Source organism: Globicephala melas, chromosome 19, assembly GCF_963455315.2.
Source record: "Globicephala melas chromosome 19, mGloMel1.2, whole genome shotgun sequence".
Taxonomy (NCBI): domain Eukaryota; kingdom Metazoa; phylum Chordata; class Mammalia; order Artiodactyla; family Delphinidae; genus Globicephala; species Globicephala melas.
Genome location: NC_083332.1, coordinates 34,997,564 through 35,012,263, shown reverse-complemented (window position 1 = coordinate 35,012,263; position 14,700 = coordinate 34,997,564). Strand labels below are relative to the sequence as shown.

The 14,700-nt window shown below is 44.9% G+C and overlaps 1 protein-coding gene across 1 annotated transcript; it reads right to left on the bottom strand.

Moving 5' to 3' along the window:
* Positions 1 to 1,179: 1,179 nt before the first annotated feature.
* On the bottom strand, positions 1,180 to 12,561 carry HERPUD1 (homocysteine inducible ER protein with ubiquitin like domain 1). Its single transcript, XM_030848072.2, has 8 exons — positions 12,314 to 12,561; positions 9,200 to 9,277; positions 9,038 to 9,112; positions 7,555 to 7,685; positions 5,317 to 5,439; positions 4,411 to 4,761; positions 2,967 to 3,072; positions 1,180 to 1,943 (listed from the first exon to the last, which is right to left on the bottom strand). Exons 1-8 carry the CDS (start codon positions 12,446 to 12,448, stop codon positions 1,779 to 1,781), a joined length of 1,164 nt encoding a protein of 387 aa, XP_030703932.1. The 5' UTR covers positions 12,449 to 12,561; the 3' UTR covers positions 1,180 to 1,778.
* Between the last annotated feature and the right edge of the window lie 2,139 nt (positions 12,562 to 14,700).

Genomic DNA, 14,700 nt, shown 5'->3' with positions numbered 1-14,700 from the left:
TTCCAAAGGATGACGCCCCTTGCTCTGCAAAACGATAGGATTTTCCACCCAACAGTTTTAAAAGGCCTTCGTATCAACTCTTAATGACCACTTTCATCAATCCAGCTTCATGGCAGGAGGGAAGTCTCATCTCTGCACTCTTGCTTCTGCTGTGACCCTTCTCTCTCCAGCTCCTCAGGCTTTTTCTGTCACCTACTTCCTCACTTGTAAAACTACAAAACCTCTAGTCTCAAGTCACTTCTTCCTTCAAGCAAACATTGCCTTCATAACTCATCAATAATCACTGCCTCCTGACTGACCATTCCTCTGTTCTGGAGGTCTGGTATTATCTGAAACTCTATGCCATTTCACGTCTTACGTAATTATCTTAGTTGGCTTTTTAAAGCACGACCATACATAAAACAGCTTTGTATCCACCCAGCACCTGGCTATGAATTGTTCAGTGAATGTTTATTTGATGTCAATGTGTCCAGTCACAATTCATTCAAATGATCATGACCATGACACAAGAAGCTCATTATACTTTGCCCAAAACAACACTCCCAGGCCTTCAGCATTCTACTTACAGCATCACTCATGTTAAAAATTACACAGGGCTTCCCTGGTGGTGCAGTGGTTGAGAGTCTGCCTGCCGATGCAGTGGACACAGGTTTGTGCCCCGGTCCGGGAAGATCCCACATGCCGCGGAGCGGCTGGGCCCGTGAGCCATGGCTGCTGAGCCTGCGCGTCCGGAGCCTGTGCTCCGCAACGGGAGAGGCCACAACAATGAGAGGCCCGCACACCGCAAAAAAAAAAAAAAAAGTACACAGCACTTTGCTTTTCAGATTAGTCTCAAAAATAATACTTAAAAGAAGGACTAAAGTCCAAAAGTAAGCTCAGCATGACACGTGAGCAGGTGAAAGGTACTTAATGCCATTAACTTTAAATTGTGGGAATTTAACTCTGATGGGTTACAACATAAGCTAGTACTGTTTAAATCAGGAAATGGGGGGCAAACACAGGCATAATCTTAGTAAATTAAAACTTGCGTGGCCTTACCCTATCTTCTTCATCAGTACAAACAGTCCTTTAATAAAAAGAAGCACAATATTCAGGTTACTCAAAAATCAGCAACTCAGCTGTTGACCATCCAGGGATGATGGAAACGGAGTAAACTGGTAAGATGACAGGAGTCTCTGCCAGGGTCATTCATAGTAAAACTTTATTGAACAGAAAACCCAGCAAAGGTTTTCACCTCTGCAAAGCTCCTCTTGGTTTAAAGTAAAGCACGCATTTTAAAAAGCAATTATACATAAGTCTTTCCTAGAAAAGTCCTGCTAAAACATGTCTAGCAATTTCATTGATTATATAAAGTAGTACACTTAGTGTAATTTAAACATTCCAACAGGAATCAAATCGTACCAGCAGAACCGTTTCTGCATCTATGACATCTATGTACAAACACACATGCAGACACACACATCTGGAAAAGTTCCTCAGGCATAAACATGCGACACTAATGCCTTCTACTTACAATATCTATTAAACTACAACAATATATATTAAAGCTCTTCAGAATAAAGATATGAGAAGCCTTAGGCATTTTTTGTTCATCAATTTGTATCATGGCTTCACGTCTTACTTTCTGCCTTTGCAGAATCGCAAAAGCATATCATCCTCTTTGTTGATTCTTTTACTAATTCTGTGCTGTCGCCACATCCAGGTAAGGAAATCTAGCCAGAACCAGATGATCCAGTCCACGCCTGCCAAAGCCTCTAGCAGCCAGAGAGCAAACACCATCAGTTTGCTATGGCTGGGGGACCTTCTGGAAGAAGAGAGGCAAAGAAAGTCTTGAAGACGAGCCAGGCTGTGCTCATAAATGAAGGACTGGTCTGCTCCTCATCCACTACGTCTCTGTCTGGAGGGAGGCGGTTGGGGTCTGCAATTTCAGGATCAGGGTCTTCCTACAGGTAATAAAACACAAGGAGAAAAGAGGACAGTGACAAACACCCAATAATGTCAGTAAAGGGCAGAGTGGCTCCCTGGACCCTTGCCCCATAAGCCAAGCCAGGCAGGCAGGACCCCAGGGACGACACCCCGGCTGGACGGAGCTCCTTCTCCAGCCTCCGTAGCACAACTGTGCTGGAACATTCTCATAGTTTTCGATATTCCTGGCAGCAAGTATCAGATCAAATGAAGTACTGTAACTAGATCTTCAACTATTATTAAACTAGTAATTAAGTTAGCCACTTCATTAAATGTGGGTATTTTTCTAATTCTGGCAGTGTCCCGAGTTAAAGAAAACTAAAACTAAAAAAAACGAAAACACAGGATTCTAAAAACAGATTCGAGGGTGACACTTTATATTAAAAAGAATATCCTTTAGGATTATGCATTAAACTGCCTTATAAAAATTCTATTTCTTTTTTTAAATATTTATTTATTTGGCAGTGATGGGTGTTAGTTGCAGCACGCGGGATCTTTGTTGCTGCATGCAGGATATTTTAGTTGCAGCATGTGGGATCTAGTTCCCTGACCGGGGATCGAACCCAGGCCCCCTGTACCGGCAGCACAGAGTCTTAGCCACTGGACCACCAGGGAAGTCCCTAAAAATTCTATTTCTGTATGTTATTTTCCAGGAAATCTATTCTGTGAGACAGGCTTATGTTCCTAATCCTTAATTAGAATAACTCTCCATTAGCAGTTTCCATGGTATAACATATTATTGAGAATGAACACTAAAAAGAGTGAGTTTAAAAAAAAATTACATATATATGCCAAAATGCAAACTGCCACATGACCAAAATACCTGCTGGATTTTATGACACAATGTTTTAAAAACAGCTAATGCTATAAGAATAAATTTGAAAAAAATCTTGAAATACTGAGCCTAATAAAATGGTACACCACAAGGTGTCTAAAGATTAAGGACTCGAGAGCCCGGTGTTTCACACCGAGATCGCCGGGCTCCAGCAGAAGCTCCATACCTGGAAGTTGTTGTTGGGGTCCTGATTTGCAGCTTCCTGAGGAGGACCATCATTCGGGAAGTTCTGAACTGGCCTCTGTCGAAATGGAAACCACCCGACATGATGCCTTCAAAGGAAGCATATAAAGTCCATCTTAGTGAACATCAGAGTGACATGTACTCAAGAATTTAAGGGTCCTCTCAGTGAGATGAGGTCCCCCTTGCTCCCCTCCTCTCATCAGAGCAGAACCTGATTAGAAGCTCGCAGCCAGGCCCATCTACAGAGACATTCCACCACACCAGCTCCTAGACTTTCTCACTGGCCTGTCAGGTTCTCGACAGGCACTATGGAAACTAGGCTTTATTCATTATCATGTGCCCAGCAACATAAACAGCACCTGACACATAGTATGTGCTCAATAAATACTTCTTCATCTGACCTAAACCTTAGACACGAAAACCTGAACAGAGGGGAAAGGGGAAATACATACACAGCCGTGACTATATGTAATAACATACTAATAAGACCTAGATTTGGTCACCTACATATATGATTCTAGAGACTATAGAATTTAAAGAATTAACTAAAAGTTGCATCTGAAAAATCCAATTAAACCCAAGTCTTGAAGCAAATATGACAAAATATAACAATGATTAATACTGGATATGAGTACTTAATGCATTATTCTAAATATTTCTTTTTTAAGATTTTTAAAAACTAAAATAAAAATCCATTTTTCCTATAGAGGAAAAATTTCTTCTGTCAGTTTTCACCACATACAAGGACATATAACTCTAGGCCAGGGTTTCTGAACTTTGGTACTGCTGACATACCGGGCTGGATATTTACTGTGGGGCTGTCCTGGGCACCAGAGGATGTTTAACAGCTACCAACCAGATGCCAGCAGGACCACCCCCCTCGCTGTGACAGTCAAAAATGTCTCCAAACACCACCAAACGTCTTGGGGACGGGGGTAGAGGCAGATGCAAAACTACCCTGGTTGAGAACCACTGCTCTAAGCCATGGATAAAGCCAAATGCCAGGTCTGTGACGGATCTCTGGCCCTTCAGGACTATGCCACAGCCATTGCCTGACCTTTATCCTAGAAGGCAGCTGGAGCCTGATAAAAGACAAATATGTTCTTATTCAACACAAATACAATTTTCCTTTCCATGCCTCAGTATGGCTTTTATTGTGGTTCATGAGCCTGGCAGGTAACTTAACTAGAGGAAAAGAAGAGAATGTTGTTGCTGTATTAACACAGAATTAGTTGTGTTTTTGGCAATGCGTAACCAAGCCATCAATTCTTTGCATCGAAAATCCTGGAATGACATACTATTTAAATCCACCTCCTTAAATATTGACTGAGACTGCTCAAAAGAGCAAAGTCTGCACGTGGTTTGAGTCACCACATAGTGTAATCTGTAGTAAAGGGAAAAAAGGGAAAGCGAAATCATCTGCTTACAGGTACATAACGACGGTGGCCCCCATGACCATGAGGAATCTGCTCAGGGAAGAGTAGAAGTAGAGGATACTAAGAAAAACGGAAAACGTAGCTGCTGAATAGGTCCAATCCAACCAATCTCGATTTATCTCATCATCTTCTTCCACAATAGGGCCACCCTGTGCATTCATCCGCAAATTCTGATTGGCCCCAGGATTAACCACCACTTGAGGAGCAGCGTTCTGATTGGCGGGCTGGTTTTCAGCTGGAAACTGGTTGTGGATAGGGGCTGGAGCAGGCGCAGAGACCACAGGTATCTCTTGTGCACTTGGCGAGGGGACAAAAGCCCCTGACGCAGCAGTGGCTGCTAAGCTAAAATAAAAATGACAGAGGCAAATACTGTTGAGAGCAAGGCACCATGAAGACTTGTTCTCATAAGCTCGTTTACGCAGGGATCTTTTACTATTAAGTAGCCATACACAAACTTGATTTTTCTTTAACTTAGTGAAGAACTTTTCTAATAGTCATATCTATAAATGTCTTTTCTACTCCTAAGAGAAGGTGCTTGGTAAATTTCATCTGGAATTAAACACCAAGGCCACCATGAAAATATGGTGCAGTAGCAAATTAAGATTTTCATAAAATGCTAAAGATATCACAAATTGAAAAGAAAAAAAGAGGAAATAACATATTCTAAATAAAGTCATCAAACTACGGATCAGTCAGCAAACTATGCATCAATACACAAATCAGTAGTTATCATTTATACTCTATTCCACCCACAGAAAGGACTCTGCAGATAAGTGATGAAAACACACTCATCCCACCCTTCCTAACTTTATGGGTAAGTTAGGCATTTTTGAGGGATGGGAGTTCCCTCAATTTCTGGGAGCCCTGGCCACACCCAGCACGTGAGGAAAGACTCACTACTGCATGTAGTACTGCCGTGCGTATATCTGCTGGAACCAGGAGAGCTGCAGCCACCCATAGGTTGTGTAGCCTGAGAAACCAGGCCCCAGGCCTTGGAACGCCGGCTGGGCAGCTTCAGGCCTATGAAAGATTTCAAAAAATGCTCTTTTTGAGTTGGTTTAGTATGAATAAATGAAAATTAAGTTTAAATTACAATCAGGAATTCAAAACAAAGAGACAGAAGACTGAGCTTTATGATAGTTACCTGTAGATTTCTGGGTGATGCACCTGTGTAACACAATCACAGGAAGTGCTGACAAAGCCCCCCTCCCATGGCCTGGATCCCGTGGGAAAACTAGAGCCCTCTGTCCAGCACTGGGGTCTCATGATGTCATCACCATGAGGTACAAACAAGCTGGACCCTTTCAGTCTAAGTGGATCCCCACCCTTATTTTAGACTTGCTGAGTCTCACTGAAGGTCTAAACCCCACTATTCATTCTTTAGGGAGCAGCTCTAAAAAGTCACACCTCTCCCAAAGTCTTTTCTGCAGGAAATACTCCTTTCCTCCCAATACCCATTTCTCCCTCACCCCTAGATCTGAACTATACGGGGAGCAGAGTTATGTGTGGCACCACCCATGCGTGCTCACTGACCACTTGTGCCTTGTAAGGCCTCTGGGCTGTTATCTCACGGGATCCCCAACAACCTTGTGGGGAGGGAGCTCTCCACCGCGCCATTTTACAGAAGGGAGCCCGAGTGCAGCTCAGGGAAGACAAAGGATCTGCACGTGGTCACTGAACCTGTAAGTAGTAGGGCTGGATTTGAGACCTGTTTGACACCAAACTCATGCCTCTATCATCTAGCGCAGCCTGGGGCAGGGTGTGTGTGGGAGTCATCTCTGGTTTTGTGAACTCTACACAGTGAACTTCTTTGGCATCACTTCACAAAATTCAAACTAACAGAACTGCAGAAAGATCAGGAGTTGTTATGTGGTCATCTCTGCTGGTCAACTCCTATCCTTAAACAAACTTATATGCACCAGCTGTCCAATAAATATTTGTTGGACGAAATCAAGTTTTATTATGGTAAAATTCATAGTCAGATATGAGCCTAAATTCTCAAATCGTATAGCCAGAAAAAGCGAAACAGTTTTAAGCGTTTCTATCCAATAATGAATTCAATTATCCACTTTATATGGTAGGTATGGAACTTAAACCAAATTCCATACCCAGAGTATTTCTAAAATTGTATTCTAATACAAATAGGTCTTGGTACGATACTGTTTTTGATCATTTAAAAAAGATACAGTACATGGAAATGAGAAAATAACAAAGTGCTTTTGTTAGCTCTGATGATGATGACACTGTAGATATGCAAAATAACTAAAAGGTTTTTAGAGTTATATCCTGAAGTATGTAGAAGTGAACTGACATAATGTCTGGGAATTACTTTTAAATACTTCGCGAAAAAATCGGAAGCAGGAATAGATAAAGCAAGTACGGCAAAACTCTGATCATTATATGGAGATTCATTATACAGTTCCCTCTACTTTTGTGTATATTTGAAAACCTCCATTAAGAAAAAAACCAACTCTTCATTCCTCAAACACCTGACTTTATCAACAATCAGATATTAAAAACTACTAGGAAATGGTGGGCAGAGGACTCGGGGAGTAACAGAGTTTCAACTTGTAGTTAATAAACTGTTTTTTCCCATAGGATCTTTCGTAGTAAGGTGTTCCAAGAGCTGTGAAATCCGAACATCGCGGCATTTAGTCGCTTCTGGCTTTTGCGCTAAAGGAAAGCTCTAATTGCTCCTTTTCTCCTAGCACCACCGACACGGTACTTGGCAGAGCATTTCTCAAACAATCCTTTAACCTTTTGTCACCCACTGTTACGACAGACAAAGCACAAAGCCACTCGGCAAAGCAGCTGCACAGTGCTTACAACAGCTGCTTTTCTGCACCAGCACTAATTCCCTACCATGAGGTCAGCGCAATGTGAAGCACACCCACGTAGGAGGAGAAATGCCCAGATTTTCAGGACATGCATCTCCACTTTTTAGATGTTCCTAAAAGGCTATGTATTAAGAAAAGTTAAATACAGAAGAGATCTTTAAAGTGAAGCCCTTATAAGGCAAAATTTTGTCCATTTAAAAATTCTATGACTATATAGTATAAACAGAGCTTATTCTTAAGTTGATGCAAATAATGCACATTCATGTTGTACAACCTGCTTCTTTATTACAACACTCACCTCGAGATATTCTCCCATCCAGAGGGAGAAGGGTTCCGAACAACCTCCCTTTGCCTTAAACCGTCACTTGAGGAATCCCCAGGAGACTGTCCCTGATTAAGACCAGCGGGCTGCTCTATGGATTCAGCAACCTAGATAAGTGTAACATGAACATGAGAACAAAAGGCCTGATGCAACTGTGTGAAATCAAGCTTCAAGGATTCTTTCTCTGTGAATGGCTTATGTCCCCAACCCTGACCTCTGAACTTGACAAAATCAAACAGATGCAATGTTACATGAATATTCTAAAATTTGTTCAACACAGTATCAATACAGATACTAAAAAAAAAATCCATATTTTTCCTAGAATAGCTATGCTGTAGTTTCACTAAAATCTCTCAATGAAGTTATCATTGGTGAGAAAGCTTCCTGTTAATGCTCTATACGTCTTTTTTTTCCTATACATCTTATGGTGTTAAATTTACTAAGAAATTAAATTTGACCAATAAGATTTATAAACACAACCCAGCCAGCAACCTAAAGAATTTCTTACACTATATTCAGATGTTTCAGGATGTACAGTTGTAATGCAAATTTAGAATGTATCACATTAGAATATTAATACTGTATATATATATTTAAAATAAATTTATTTATTTTTGTTTGGCTGCATTGGGTCTTTGTTGCTGCGCGCGGGCTTTCTCTAGCTGAGGAAAGCAGGGGCTACTCTTCGTTGCAGTGTGCCGGCTTCTTATTGTCGTGGCTACTCTTGTTGCAGAGCACGGGCTCTAGATGGGAGGGCTTCAGTAGTTGTGGCACATGGGCTCAGCAGCTGTGGCTCTCGGGTTCTAAAGCGCAGGCTCAGTAGTTGTGGCGCGGGGGGGCTTAGTTGCTCCGCGGCATGTGGGATCTTCCCGGACCAGGGATTGAACCCGTGTCCCCTGCATTGGCAGGTGGATTCTTAACCACTGTGCCACCAGGGAAGTCCCTTAATACCGTATATTTGAACTAACACTGTGAAATGAAAAATGAGGGATTTTGACCATCTAACATAAGCAAGTCTTAAGAGATCACTTGATTAAGACTGCGGCCTTTTCCTATCCAAACAAATAATCACAATGAAAATTTCCAAAGGAAATATAGTCATTTTTTACTCTTTATAAAAATGAATGTTGCCTTAGAAGAAATTTATTATGTGCTAAATTCATGACTGCCTTGCTAGTTCGGTGATCTGGATACACAGCCACTACAGATCAAATCAAATTCCAGAAAAGAGTGTACTGCAGAACTCCACTTGTCCACTACAACACTCATGGAATAGTCTACTACTATTATAGTGAACTCTCACTTGTACTGATAACAGTTTCTTATTCCTGATTCTCACTGGGGAAGAGACAAAATATTATATGATAAAAAGACTTAAGAGTTTTATCCAACTTCCTTTATTTTGACCTTGAGAGTCTGAATGACACGAACTGCTATCATCATGAAAAAGCAGACATACCTTTGCGCTGGCTTCTGGCATTTTGGAAGGACTCTTCACACTGCACACCAGATGCAAAACATGCCGGGTTTCCTGCTGAAAGTAATAAGGAGGTACTTTAGGACCTGAATTCAACCTTGTTAGTGCTCAAAAACATTCAAAAGTTAATATATTTAGTGATACCTTTGGAAGCAAGTCCCTGAGACACTGGTGATCCAACAACAGCTTCCCAGAATATATTAACCTCTGGTCTTCTGGATGCTTGTGGAAAGAAAGAGCAGCACAGATCAGCATTTCGCCCCCTCAAGTTCCCAACATTGAAGAAACTGTTGTATACAAATAACTTAAACGTGTGTTTTTCCCAGCATCATAGGAAAACATTTTTCCAAAGGCTCCATATACAAAACTTTTACTTAGGAAGTACTTAACTTTAAACTGATCTCTAACATGCAAACAAATTTAGGACGGCAAACTACCTCCAGTCCACAAAACCTATGGCAGGCTACCTGACTTCTTAACTCCCAGGGAAATTGCTTTCTGCCACAAAAAGCACAAATCTGGGGCTCCTACAGCAACGAACTTCAAAACTCAAAGTTTGGTCTCAGAGAAAACTCAAAGTCAGCCTTCCCTAAAACCACCTAGCATTGTCCCAAGATAACATGAAGCAATTCTAAACTTAAGCCCTCAAAGAGACTTTTCCCAACATACAAATGCAGCTAAAGAGATGGTGTGTGGTAACATCCCACACCACAACCCTATATTTACCATGCTTATTTTAAGGGGGAAAGTCTAAAATTCACTTGTCCAAGGTCACCTGCTGCTAAAGAGTCAAGATTCCGAACCCTCTACTCCATTCCAGTGATTTTAAAACCACAGTCGTGCCACACACTTTTATACAAATCTCACTTTTAAAATCCATTTTTAATTCCCTTAAAAACTGGACTTAAGGGACTTCCCTGGTGGCACAGTGGTTCAGAAGCCGCCTGCCAATGCAGGGGACACAGGTTCAAGCCCTGGTCCAGGAAGATCCCACAAGCCGCGGAGCAACTAAGCCCGTGCGCCCCCACTACTGAGCCTGCACTCTAGAGCCTGAGAACCACAACTACTGAGCCCATGTGCCACAACTACTGAAGCCCGCGCGCCTAGAGCCCGTGCTAGGCAACAAGAGAAGCCACCGCGATGAGAAGCCCGCGCACCGCAACGAAGAGTAGCCCCCGCTCGCTGCAACTAGAGAAAGCCTGCGCACAGCAACAAAGACCCAACACAGCCAAACATAAATAAATAAAATTTAAAACTGGACTTAAATAATGGCTTCAAGTGATACATACCAAAGTCAGTACACCGGAGCTCACCAGCAACTTCTCAATCTACTCTTGCCAAAATAACCAATTATGCAAGATTTGGAACAAAGCTGCTCCTGCCAAGTAGCCCATGATTATAAAGCAAAAGCTGTTTAAAACTAACAAAAAATAACCGTACCTATTTATCTGCATAAATCAGGAGGGTTTTTTTTTTGGACACTGGGCAACTATAACAAACTGCAGAAATATACTGGATGCTGTGTTCATCATTGTTCTCACTGACTGAACTTCATATGTAAATGCTATAAACCTGGACTTGTAAATGTTATTGTATAGGTGGGGTCCTGCATTATATTAAAGAGTTTCACACTAGAAAAGGTTTGAAAACCACGGGTGCCCGTGATTTGAGGCCTGTTAAAGGCCTGAACCGACACTCTGCGTCTTTATCCAGAGGCTGATTTAAAAATATATATATTAAGCAAACAACTATTATAAAGTAAGGCTTCTCATATTAGAAAGCAAATGACGAATGTGCTCCAACCAAAATTTTTAAACACAAATATACAGACCTGAGAGACCTTTTATTTACAACTTTGGATCCTTGGACTTAATAGGAATGATGTTCCTCACCCAAGGAAGCCCTAAAGGAAAGCCCTCCTCCAAAACACCGCCTTTTACCAAATGACGCAACTAGAGGCTGCACGTGCTTCGCCAATTTGCGTACCTAATAGCCATTCTTGCAGCAGCACTGCCACCTGTTTCTTGGGAGCAGCTATGGTGAAACTGCAAATAGTGCCAAGGCGAATGCTAGAGGAATGGGAGCTTATTAAATAAATAAGCACATTTCAAAAGAATGACTCAGAAGGGAAACTCACTACCACATTCTTGACAATATGAAACAAAAACAACCTGACCCATGAGCTACAACCTGACACGTTGCAACACTTCAGATAAGAAAGAACAATTTCACAATCTTGTCCTGTCCTGATGCCCTCTCCTGTCTGATGCAGAATTACAGTTGTGGGCAGTAAAAAACACTGTTGACACTTACATAATATCAGAGTAGAAAGTAAACATAGGAAGGTCCAGCTCATAGCCTCCATCACGTGGTGGGGAGGGAGGGTGGCCCTAAGGGTGATGTTGACAGATATGTCAACCAAAACAAAGCAAGGAAGTCTCTGCAATTGAGGGACCAGAGTCTTAAAACCCAGACTCCAGGAGATTCCTTCCACCTATTTTCCTTCTAAATCATTTTCTACCGGAAAGTGCCCCGGGCTCCTCCCTGGGACTAAGCAAAGGCTGTGGAGTCCAGCTCACAGGGAGGGGAAGCGCCACGTCCTGTTCCTGGGTGTGGGGCCTTGAGTACACGCTGCCTGGGCGCTCACCAGGTTTCTCTAGCCACTGGCAAGGCCTTGGCCCCTGCCCTCACCTCTCTGCAATGAGAGGCTACATTCAGAAAACTCATTTCGCAGCACTTATGTTTCCTTATTCCTACCCATCGGATGCAATCCTAACGAGGAACACCCAGTCACTCCGACGTTTTGGGAAAATTGAGGCTTGGAGGGTGAAATGACTCACTCAAGGTCAAACTGCTGTTTCAGCGGCTTGGCTAAGGCTGGAAGCCAGATCTAGGGGACCGGGAAGGGGTCTGAAGAGGTATGGCGGGAGTGTGACAGCCGTTAGAGTTTGGGGACCTAGGACGCGAGGTGACAGGGGAAGGCGGCCCGTCAGGAAGGCGGGACGATGGCGGCCTAGAACGAGGAAGTGACAGCCTCTGGGCCACGTCAGAGAGCGCCTACGGCGGCAGGGCAGAAAGGGGGAGACCACAGGCCTGGGAGAGGGGACCTGGGGAGCACCAGGGGAAGGCCGGCGAAGCGAGAAGTTACAGGGAAAGGGGAGGAGGACGTGGCATCCCAAGGGGCACGCGAGGAGGGCTGCGAGGATGACAGCCGGGGTTAGGGGAGTGTTGGCAGCTGGAGCCGGGGGCTCCTCTCACCGGGCGCTCGGGGTAGACGCGGCTCAGATGGGCCTTGAGGCGGCTCACGCTCCAGCTGCGGTCGACGCTCAGTTCCAAGTCGCGGTGGCGCTGGTTGGGGCTCTTCACCAGGAGCGTGACGGGCTCGGGCTCCATGTCGACGGTGCTGTGGGCTCGGCGGCGCTCCCAGATGCCAGGCAGGAAGTGCCGCCGCCGCCACAACCTCCACAAAAACGGTTCGCTTCTCTGGAGCGCGCGCGCCCGTCTCGGGGACCTTTTATAGGAACCCCGCGCCCGGACTCTGCGGACAGAACCCTCTGTGGCTGCCACCCATTGGCTGGGGCGGAGAGCACTGCCCTAACGTGGCCCAATCGGCGCCCGGCTCCGTGGGCGGAAGGGCGGGCGGAGCACGTGGGAGCAGGCTGATGCAACCCGCCGCCGTGGCGTCACCCACAGGCGCGGCTGCGGCCCGGGACCCTGGGTTCGGCGGCTGTGCTGGGGTGCGCGCGGCCCACGCGGGGCCCCTCGGCCCTGAGACACTGGCTTGCTCCCCGGCTCGAGTTGCTCACGGCACTTTAGGGAGGGCAGACCTTGCCGACTCTCCGGTTTGGCAGCCTCTGCAAATTGTTTCCTCACAAAGAAGCAGCTCCGCCCTTTTGACACCAGCCCCATTTCCCCTTTCCCTTCCCCGGGTGGCCCGGGACGTCAGGCTCCCCCAGGGGAGGCTTCCCCACCCCCACCCCGGCCTCAGCTCAAAGAACTGCTGGGGGAGCCCCGTTTGCGAGCCCACATGGAAGGGCGACCCGACAAGCCTTAGAAGGGCCAGGAAGAAGGGAGATTCTTCCTGGGGTTCAGGATGCAGGAATCTGAGCCAATGTTGCCCCTTCACCTGTGACCTCAGAATTGATCGTTGTACCCCTAACTGTGGGACGTCATCCTAATGAGTGGCAAGCAGGCCACAGTCCAGCTTAGGCTGGGAGACGCTCGAAAAAGGTCTCACTTTATAGGATACTAACACATACTTCCTTGAAATTGGGGCTGAGACACAGAAGGCACGTTTCTCAGTTTTCCTAAAATGTGACCACAGAGGCCTGGCTGATGTAGACACTCCCTCCCTCTGTAGGAAAAAAAAAGTCTTGAAAAACAAAACTGACATTGTGCTGGCCCGTCCTTGTTCTAATCCTGTTGGGACATCTGTTTTGCCAGGTGTGTCAGGACATTGGCAATTGTACATACAATGTAAACACTATGTAAATAGTTTCCAGAGTGGGGCAAATTTAAGGAGGGTAACAGGAGGAACCTGGTGTGGTTGGTGGGTGTAGTACCACAGACTGGGTGGCTTAAAGGACAGAAATGTATTGTCTCACAGCTCTAGAGGCTGGAAGTCTGAGATTGATGCCAAAATATTGGCTCCCTGTACACCGATGCCAAAATGAGATACAAAGACAGAGTCTTGGAGGAGAAAGAAAGGGTGGCTTTATTCTTTGTCAGGCAAAGAGGGACCACGGCAGGCCAGCACCTCAAGAACTGTCCCCCCCCCTCCCTGGGGAATAGGGAGAGGTCTCATATTCGGGGCTTGTGGTCAGGGGTATTCAATAAGGATCAAGGCGGTAATAGTCTTACATTCTTCTTTCTTCTGCGGAGTTTCTAAAGGGTGGGGTTGCTGACAAGATTAGGGTGTGTGCAGGGTCTCCTAATCTTGAGGAGCTTTTCTGGTCCCTGTAATCTTGCCTCAGGTGGCTTCGTGGCTGCTCCCCCCTTGATTAGCAACTGTTCGAATCTGCCCTTTGGAACTCAGGGAAGGTCATGGTAGCTGGAGTCTTGCCTACAAGAAATGCGGGACAAAAAGGCCTCTGTGTCCAGGAGCCCCACAGGGCCCCGCCTGGTTTCAAGATCAAGGTGTCAGGCAGGGTTGGTTCCTTCTGAGGGCTATAGGGAGAATCTGTTCCATGCTGGCAATCTTCGGCATTCCTTGGTGTGTAGCTGCATCACCCCCATCTCTGCCTTCGTGTTCATAGTGTGCTCCCCCTCTGTGCGTGCCCTCACGTCATCTTCTCTATGCATGCCTGTCTTTGTGTCCCAATTCCCGCCCCCCACTTTTTTTTATAAGGACACCAGTCATATTGGATTAGGGTTTTACCCTAATGACCTCAACTTGATCATCTGCAAAGACCCCATTTCCAAATAGTGTCACGTACACGTACTGGGGGCTTAGGAATTCATCTTTTTGGAGGACACAGTTCAATCCATAACAATCAGCCGTAATATAACACAGAACATGGGTGGTTTCCTTTTCAGCAGTGTTTGTACTAAGAAGGGAGGTGAAGCGCTTTGGAGATAATTGTCCCCATGCTCAGCTTTCTGTGATTGGTTTTTGTTGGCTGAGAAGGGCTCAGTCCCTTTTCATC

Bases quoted from the DNA above. Each gene is read 5' to 3' on its own strand.
- HERPUD1 (XM_030848072.2), bottom strand. From the start codon at position 12,448: ATGGAGCCCGAGCCCGTCACGCTCCTGGTGAAGAGCCCCAACCAGCGC. The intron at 3,073-4,410 runs GTAAGCAGATGA...CTTCCTTTGAAG, and splicing joins GCCACCGTCGTTATGTACCT to GCATCATGTCGGGTGGTTTC. The intron at 1,944-2,966 runs GTATGGAGCTTC...TATTACCTGTAG, and splicing joins ACCCCAACAACAACTTCCAG to GAAGACCCTGATCCTGAAAT.